This window comes from Chionomys nivalis, chromosome 2 (assembly GCF_950005125.1).
Source record: "Chionomys nivalis chromosome 2, mChiNiv1.1, whole genome shotgun sequence".
Classification (NCBI taxonomy): Eukaryota; Metazoa; Chordata; class Mammalia; order Rodentia; family Cricetidae; genus Chionomys; species Chionomys nivalis.
In genome coordinates, this window is record NC_080087.1 from 39,940,716 (window position 1) to 39,950,244 (window position 9,529).

Sequence of the window (9,529 nt, forward strand, 5' to 3'; positions counted from 1 at the left end):
GTAGAATAATAGAAAAAATGTGAGAGAAGATTCAGCAAACTCTTGAATAAGAACCTTTTTGTTTCTCATTTGGTGATTAAGGACTTGTTTCAGTTAACAGTTTTATTTATTACTTGGAAACTTAAAAGTTGTTTTGATGTAGGAGACGGTTTACCAAGATCTCAGACTCTGAAAATCAGTATGAGTGGATTCATGGATACAGTGAAAAAAGAAGTTCTATCATAGCACCCTCTGCTGTCAGGACTTCAGACTGCATTAGGTTGCTGCAGTTTTGTTCTTCAAGGAAGTCACGCTGGCTTTGTGGGTGATGTGAGACTAAATAGGAAATGCTTTATATACAAGCTGAGAAATGCTTGATTTCTTTATTTTACCCAGAAATACAAGTATAGAGTATAAAGTTAAATTATGTAATTATGTAAATATAAAATATACTTAAAGAGTTCTAAGCTGTATGCAAACAGATACTGCTATACTTAATATTCCTACAAAAGAATACACTTAAGAGTTTATCAATGTTCACTGGAGAAAATAAAAATCCTTTAATGTTATATCTGGTACATTTCTTCATGTGCTAGATTCGTATCATCTTTCACATGAATTTTCTTCTCCATAATTTGGAATAGTTAGGATTTGGAATGAAAGGAAAAATATCAGATAAAAACATCAAAGACAACTTTATCTTTAATATACTGTGTCATTTTAGATTCAATGCCTATTGGAATCTTACTAAATATTTGTTGTGATATTTATTGATTGTATGTCTCTCATAGCAGATGTCCATAATAATGCAGCTGATGCTTTTTTGAACAGCTTTCCAGTGAAAGCATGCTCATGTTTATGGAAGTCATCTCATCACGAATTGAACATTTTTAGCACTTATACATGCCAGGTATACCCATCTACAAAATATGTATGTCTTAGGTTTCTAGAAATTTTCCTAGTAGTATGTATTTATTATTTGTTGAAGCATTTAGCCTCAGACAATTATAGTATCCATCCTCCCAAATCAGAATTTTGTGGTTTTGTTATCATAGTAAGTTATTTCACTCTGCCAAAGTACTTTTCCCCTGGAGAGAAGAGTGCTTGAATGAAAATGTCAGCTGCATGAATTCCAGGCAATTACCAGGGAAGTTAAGTAAGTTAAAGGGGGTTGAAATACACACTTTAAATAGGAACTTCCCTTTTTAGTATAAAGCTGTGAAAGCTTCTGCTTTGCAGATACTATTTGGGTATTTGCAATATAATCTGTGGTCAAACACAGTCTAAAAATATTAAATGTAAAGACCCAGAAGTGAACACTTTTTCAGTTGCGTGCTCTTCTGAATGACCTGTTGATTTTTTTTTTTTTTTTTTTTGAGACAGGGTTTCTCTGTAGCTTTGGAGCCTGTCCTGGCACTAGCTCTTGTAGACCAGACTGGCCTCGAACTCACAGAGATCTGCCTGCCTCTGCCTCCCGAGTGATGGGATTAAAGGTGTGCGCCACAGCTCATGCCATTCTACTCTATCTGCTGAGAGGTGACTCTTCCTTTTTCTCGTACAGTGCTTAGGAGCTGTCTATAATGGTATCACAGGACTTGCATTCAGGCAATTTTTATCTCACTTAATAATTACTGTAGAATATAAGAGTAGTAATATTGGGAATTTGATTATACAGTTAAAATTGGTCTATTTTATTAATGGTCTTAATCTTTAAACTGTATTTCATTAAGTCAGACTTTCTAGTTAGTATATATGTTTAGGGAAAATATCTATAGCATTTGGGGCTAGCTGTGTTCTATATAGAAAGGAGAGCCATGCTAGTTGATTTTTTTTCAGTGCCTTACCAGTTATCTCTGATAAAGTATTTGAATTGGTATCTGCAAAGCAAAAGCTTTCACAGCTTTGTACTAAAAAAGGGAAGTTCCTACCTAAAGTGTGTATTTTGGCCCCTTTTAACTTTCCCAATAATTGCCTGGAATTCATGCAACTGACATTTTCATCGAAGCAGCTCTTTTCTCCAGGGGAAAAATTCTTTGACAGATCGAAATAGTTTAATATGAACAATACCCCTTCTCCCCACCCCACAATCACTAGTTGATAATAGATTTAGTGTGTGCACGGGTCAGAAACACTAGCTTAAATCAAAATTTTCTTCTGATTCTTTCCAAGAAAAAATAGCTTTTAAAAAAAGGTAGATGTAGTGGTGCACACCTTTGATCCCAGCAGTGGAGACAGAGGCGGGTGGGTCTCTGTGAGTTTCCTGAGTTCAAGGTCAGCCAGGTCTATGGAGTTAGTTCCAGGATAGCCAGAGCTATGCAGAGAAACCCTGCCTCAAAACAAAAAACAAAAACAAAAAACAAAACAAAAAAAAAGTAATAATTAAAGAAAAAGAAAGAAGACTTGGGTCCTAGGAAAATAACCCAGTTGTAAATTGCTTATTGTAAGAGTCAAGTTCAGTCGCTGGCTTCTCCATACACAGCTAGGCCTAGTAGTGCATATTTGGACCAGAGCTGGGGATATGGAAACCATCTCTGCCTGCCCCTAGGGCTCACTGTGCAGCCAGTCTAGCCTAATGAGTCAGGTCAAGATCCTAGTGAACAATTGTCTCATGATGGTTTCTTGGGAATGATACCTGATCTCTGGCATACACAATACATGTGCTCATGTCTACATGCATGTACACACACACACACAAAGACTTTTGTGAATTAAAAATGGGCATTGCTCAGTGCTCAGAGTTCAGCTTCATACCTATTTTTGACAGTCAAAAGCACGTAAGCATTTAAATTATATACAAACTTATAGAAAGGTGGTATGAATGATACAAGGAATTTCCCATGCCATTCACAAAATTCCATTTTTTTTTTAAGCATTGCTACTTTGGTTGTTTTTTTCTGCATTGTGTTTTTGTTTATTTTTCCTCTGGACTAAAGAAGATAGTCAAAATGTGTTCTTTAGTTACTTAGAATAGTCAGTATTTTTCGTTTGATGTGATTTTACGTGGAAAACATGGATGTATTCAATGTTTACTTTAATTTTTTCTTTTGTTTTGGGAGGGGTGTCTGTGTGTACATGCTTGTCCATTGTTGAGGACCAGCGTCAACAAAACACACTCCTCACCAAGATAAAGGTGTGTTGACAGGGTCTCTGTCCTGCCTGGTTTCCGTCCTCCCACCAGGTCCCACAGCCGTTTAGCTCCAAAGAAATCACACAGAGGTCTATATTTTATAAACTGATTGGCCCATTAGCTCAGGCTTCGTATTAACTCTTATAACTTATATTAGCTCATTATTCTAGTATATGTTAGCCACATGGCTCGGTACCTTTTTCAGTGGGGCAGGTCACATCTTCCTTTTTCAGTATTTGGACAGGACTGCAGAGGATTGGCTTCTTCCTCCCCAGAATGCTCCTGTTCTAATTGTCCCACCTCTATTTTCTGTCTGGCTACTGGCCAATCAGCGTTTCTTTAAAACATAATTGACAGAATATAGACAATTGTCCCGCACCAGAGGTGTGGGAAAATAAAGACACAAATCACATGACAGTATCAGGAGGGAGTTTCAGTGATTATTCAGACCCCGAACACACCCCCTATTTATTTTTCCTCAGCTTTTATATGAAAGTAAACTGGGGGAGCAGGAAACAAAATCCTTCATTAACATTTTGTTGCCTAGGTATCAAGATGACTCAAGTCACATTACTTGGTCAACACTTTGTCACACAGGCAGAAAACACGTCCTCCTCCCCATAGTTACAATAGTTACAATGGAAGAAGCAGAATCACATTAGCATATCCTGACCACCTCAGAATGGCGCTGAGTTTACTTAGCTTCAAAAAGGCCAGATGACCACCTCCTGTGTTGGAAGGTGCAAATTATGCCTGTTAGTCTCTCAAATTCTCTCACCACCAGACAATGGTGAAAAATGGGCCTGCATTTCTCAGTTCCTACAGTATAAGTGCACACATGTGGAAGATAGCTCTGTTGAATCTTCCTCTAATCCTCTCCGTCTGAACTTTAGAGATAAGGCCTCTTTTACTACTATGGCTGACCAGCAATCCTCTGTAATCAACTTGTCCTTGTCCTCCACCTTTGGGGTTATAGATAAATGTGCTGTGCCCAGCTTTTTGTGGGCTTCAGTATCCAAACTCAATTTCTTTATATACTAAGCTGTCTCCCAGCCTCCACATTTTATGTTTTGAATATGCAGACTATAAAGAGTAACTCAGTATTCTGTTTAGTATTTTAATCCTATCTCATGAGAATAAACTCTAGAAGGTTGTATCAAAAGTTAAATGAATATTAGCATGTTAATATTAGTTCTTAACAGATTTTCCTTCAAGAAAATATACTACTCATACATTCTTTCTGCCCTGTTTAACTTTAACCTTTACAGTATCACTGCTTTAAAATCTTTAAATATTAGGTTGTTACTTTTTATTGCCTAATTTCCCTTAAGAAACTTTAAAGACGTACATATCTGTTTTTCTTTCTTTCACAGTTTGAATCCTCTATGTCTTGTAAGACAAAGAATTGTTTTTCATTATTTAGAAAGACAAAAACATAAATCTTTCTTATTGTTGCCATTCATGTAATTCCTACTGAAGGGCAGACAGCACACTACCGTTTACTGCAGTGGTTCTCAACCTTCCTAATGCTGTGACCCTCTAATATAGTTCCTTATGTTGTGGTGACCCACAACCATGAAATTATTCCATAACTTTGTTATTGTTATGAATCAATGTAAATCTGTTTTCTGATGGTCTTAGAAAATTTCTGTGAAAGGGTCACTTGATCTCCAAAAGGGTCACCCACAGGTTGAGAAGTACTGACTTACTAGGTTTCACTGTGTAAATACAGTTGCTTTAATTTTGAATGCACTAAGGATGACGTAATATTAGATGAGGAAACAATTTAGAATTCTAGAAGACACACTGTTACTGTGCTGACCTGCTTAGTGACTCTATTAAACCATAGTAAAAGCTAATACACAAAGCTGCTTATGTGTTAGACTATAAAACATACAACTTTATGTCTGAATAAAATATAATGTAATACAGTATAGTTTTTAAATAAAGCATACAGTTCCTCTGTTATTATTTATAAAGTATATGTGCTAAGTATTTATCATATAAGAATACATTTGGTTCTATGGTATGAGTACTGTTGAATGGGTACTATTTATAGACAAACTCGGGCCAAAAATAGGCTAAGTAACTTTTTAGGGTCTAAATATTCCTCTTTCTCTGTCTGTATGTCCCATTCCTTAACTGCACTGTATGGGGTGCGAAGTGCAGCCAGAGAGTCCATGTTAGGATTTCCAGCCACACAATGGCTGGCTCTGCAGTCTTCCAGTTCAACACATATTTCATATTTTATTACAGGTACCTTTCTATAAGTACCTTTCTTCATCAATGAACACTTCTAAACTCCAGCCTCCCTGTTTAGTGGAGTTTAAGTTCATTTAAAAAGGTTCTTGGATATGTTTGCTAACCCAGAAACTTAGGTTTCCCTCGTCAGTAGGAGCACAGCATAGCCTTTCCTGCAGTCAACAAGTGATCTGGCGTCCCCTGCTCAGCAGGCAAAAGTGCCTGAATTCAATTCCTGGGTCCCACATGGCAGAAGGAAAGAACCACCTCTCCCAAACTGTCTGGAGACCTGTGCGTGTGTGCTGTGGTGTGTGTGCACATACACACAAATAGTCTTCACCCAGTGGTAGATGTTTTTTCCCTATGATTGTTCCATCCAAATAGTAAGAAACATCTCTTCCTCTCCATTATGTCATATGCACTTGAACTCTTTTATATCAGAATAAGGGAATTTAATAGCTTTATAAATTTAATATTGATTTTTATAATTACAAGGGCTAAGTCTGGGTTCACAGATTCTCCCTAGCAATAAGGATCCCAGGTGATACCATGTCACTCATGAACTCTGATAATACTGTATAATCGTGGGAGATGATGAAGCAGTTCCCATTTTGAGATATTATCTTATTGATTGGATCATTTTCTCTTGAATTATATTTTCCAACCTTTGAAATTTTATAGTTTAATTCTGTGAGGCTAATGAAGGATCTTGTGAAAGGTTTCCTGCTGAAAGCTATGTATATCTCATTGTTGAGATACTTTGTTTTCCCAGTGGAGTTTTAAAATTACGTTTAATACATACTAAAAGGTATGTCAACACAAGCATAGTACTAGCTATGTCACTTATAAAGGATGTATGTCAGATTATAATGCATACTTTTACAAAGATTACTTGAGGAATTGTTAGCTGTAAAATAGGATTCAGGAAGGCACACTTGGAACAGTAAGATGGCTGTTCCCACCGAATCTGGCAACCACCCTTCCCATCCTCACGACTCATTGGTAAAAAAGAAAGAACCAGCTGACCTCCATACATAACCCATGAAATATGTGCCCACATGTGTATATGAAAAATGAATGTCATAAAACTTTTTAAACAAGCATATATAAGTGACCTTGCAAATAAAGAGAAGACAAAATATATTATTTTGGATGGTTGCCTAGGTTATAACAACACATGGATGGCTACTGTAATAACTCATATAACATCATTTACATTACACTGATAACCACTGTCTAATTTTTATTCAGTTCTAAATGAATGTATTCCTCACATCATCACTTTCTCAGCTGTGCTAATAGCTAAACCAACACATGCCAATTCCAGAATTTAGTGTAAAAACTGGCATATTAAATCAGTCTGAGACTGGGCTAAAGAGTAACAGCCATTTGTATTTTCATAACTATTATATATTTTGAGTTTAACTCCTTCCCAAATTTTTGGCAGATTCCAATTATAGGGTTAGATTAAGATTCTTTTGACATAATAACTTGCTGTGCCTCACATCCATTTAAAAGCTTTATTTTTGCTTTTTAAACTGTGGAATTTTCTTTAAATTTTAAATTTTTTAAACTATGGAATTTCTATATTATTTGACTGTTGAAGTAACTGTTCATCATTGTGGCATTCTTGGTGGAAACTCATCTGAGAATGTTTTCCGGTGGGTAGTAGGCTTTTGCAGGGATCCTCCACTGCAGTGTTTCATGACTGAAAGTCAGGCTGCAGTCTGAGAGCCTTGGTACCAATAGAACTAAGGCATCCACAGTTGAATTTACAGTGTGTTGGAAAGGGAAGTCACTTCAGCTTTTCTTATAGTGAATAGTTGTGAAGACTATTATGTCTAAGAAAAAAATTAAATTGTAATTTGACAGGTCAGGTTAGTTTTTAACATAATAATCTTCTGTTGTTTTTTGCATGCATCAAAAACAGTGCACAAACACTTCCCAAACACCGAAGAACTTTATAGTCTGGTGAAGTTGTTGTAGCAGATGTGAAGCTTTCCCCACAGGCACCAATTACTACATTAACTTCCATTTATCGTTCTCTTTATGAATTGTCCTGATCAGGAAAACACTAGTGGGGGATATAACTCCTTCTGCGGGAGCTTACTGCTGTCAGTGCAACCCAAGCCACTGCCATCCATCTTCCTTACTGCTATTCCTGCTCCTGCTTCCGTCTTTGATTTGTGCCAAGTCACCAACTCTCTGGGACCAAGCCCTGGTGCATGCTTATTCAACCATAAAATGAGAGTGTCTATCTTAGTTATTCTAAGAATTTGTTAACATAAAGTTCCTTAACTGTGAAGGTTGAGTTCTTATCTTCAAAGTTTGGAAAAACTAAAACAAAATGTTATTTTCAAAAGCAAATGTTTGCTGAATAGTACATGGTGAATTAAATTCTAGTTGGGAACATTTTCCAACAGTGTTTTGATACCTGCCTAAAAAGACCAATTTTCTATTAGCCCAGGAGCACTTACTGCTTTGTGGTTGTGGTATATACATGTAGTTACAGTTTTCCCTTTTTGTCTTTACAGGTTAATGACTGCAGAGAGTGTGATCAGATTTGTCCACAAGGAGATGGGTATAGTTCCAAGCTGGGGTGGTACCAGCCGGCTGGTTGAAATCATTGGTAGCAGACAAGCTCTCAAAGTGTTAAGTGGGACCCTCAAAGTGGACTCCCAGAAAGCCGTAAATATAGGCTTGGCTGATGAGGTCTTACAGTCTTCTGATGAAGCTAAGGCTCTCAAAGAGGCCGAAGAGTGGCTAGAGCAATTTGTTAGTGGGCCTTCAGAAGTCATTAGAGGGTTAAAAAAGTCTGTTTGTTCAGGTAGAGAACTGCACTTAGAGGAAGCGCTACAGAATGAAAGAGATGTTTTAGGAACACTGTGGGGTGGCCCTGCAAACTTAGACGCTATTGCTAAGAGAGGGAAACATACTAAATAGTTTCTAAGGTGTGGGTGTACAAGTTGAATCTGCAGTGAGAACATGGTGAAAGTGAAGTGACGTTTAAAATGAGCAGAACTCTTGACGCTGACTGCTAATATGTTTATTTGGTTTGGGTGGTATTTCTATATCTCAATTTGTTGGTTTTTCTTTAACATTCGCTTAAATCATTTTTTTACCAATTTGTACATTCCTATAGTAATTCCTATCCTAGAATCAAGGATCAATTTACAAACAGAAAGCCTAACCTTGAGCTTATCCTTGGTGACATACTTATTCATCTAAATATTAAGGCATGGTGTTTGTTATACCTGTTATGTAGCCAGGGTGGCCTTGAATTTCTAATGCCCCTGCCACTACCTCCCAAATGCTAGTATATACTATTGTGTCTGGCCATTTTGTTCTTTCTTAAAATTGATTTAATTTACAAAAACAAAATAAAAAGACCTCAGTAAAGTTCTCATATGAAGCAAACATCAGGGAGAAATAGAGGTGTGTAAGAAATAGTAGTCATTTCTGCTCTGTAGACTTAAGGGTACTGGTGGGAAATGGCCCTTCATTGAAAAAAAAAGTACACTTTTTGCTGAGTTTGGAGCTTTAGTTGGTCTTTTTAAACCATATTTCAAATGACCCAATGAACAGTGAAAGCCAGTACACAGAGCAAGCACTTACTGGCTGTACAAAGTAGCTTTGCATTGTTCTCTGGACTTCTTCAGCCAATGGTAAAACATTACTGTCGATGGGGTTTATAACAGAAACTATTAAAGATCTGTGAAGCTAACTTTTATTTTTGCCAGGTTTATTTCTTAAATATTTAATTCTTGTGTGGCTGTCTTTTAATATTAAATTTAATCAAAACATGTAATCGAAGCATTACGTCATCCCAGAATTCACTTCTTTAAAATGTTTCTCTAAGAACTGTTTTTCCAATCTGTTTCAACAAGCGATAAAAAACACTCAAAGTAGTGACTATTTTTTGTTGTTTTAGCACTCAGCTAACTTGATAGTCCTAATAAAGGGAATTTAGAAGTATGTACCCACATGATCTCACGTTTTAAAGAAAACAGACATGATTTTTCCAGAGACAAATTCTTCCCACTTTTGTATTCACCAATACTTTCTACCTTGCCAAGCAATAGAAAGTGGACTTATTTGATCTATAACTTCATGTTTGTGTAACCCAGACATTAATACCACTGATAGAGACTGATAAAAGGAACGTAAAATTAATGGTATTAG

General features: G+C 36.6%; 1 protein-coding gene across 4 annotated transcripts in view; it reads left to right on the forward strand.

The window, feature by feature from the left end:
* Echdc1 (ethylmalonyl-CoA decarboxylase 1) overlaps positions 1–9,417 on the forward strand; it is a 28,895-nt gene extending 19,478 nt beyond the window's left edge. For 3 of the 4 annotated variants that reach the window (XM_057763335.1, XM_057763337.1, XM_057763338.1), the window contains exon 6: positions 7,882–9,417. In XM_057763335.1, coding sequence (XP_057619318.1) covers positions 7,882–8,290 — 409 coding nt within the window. In that variant the 3' untranslated portion in view covers positions 8,291–9,417. The remainder of the gene's footprint in view (positions 1–7,881) is intronic. The other variant, XM_057763334.1, reaches the window with a different exon arrangement.
* The last annotated feature ends 112 nt before the right edge of the window (positions 9,418–9,529 follow it).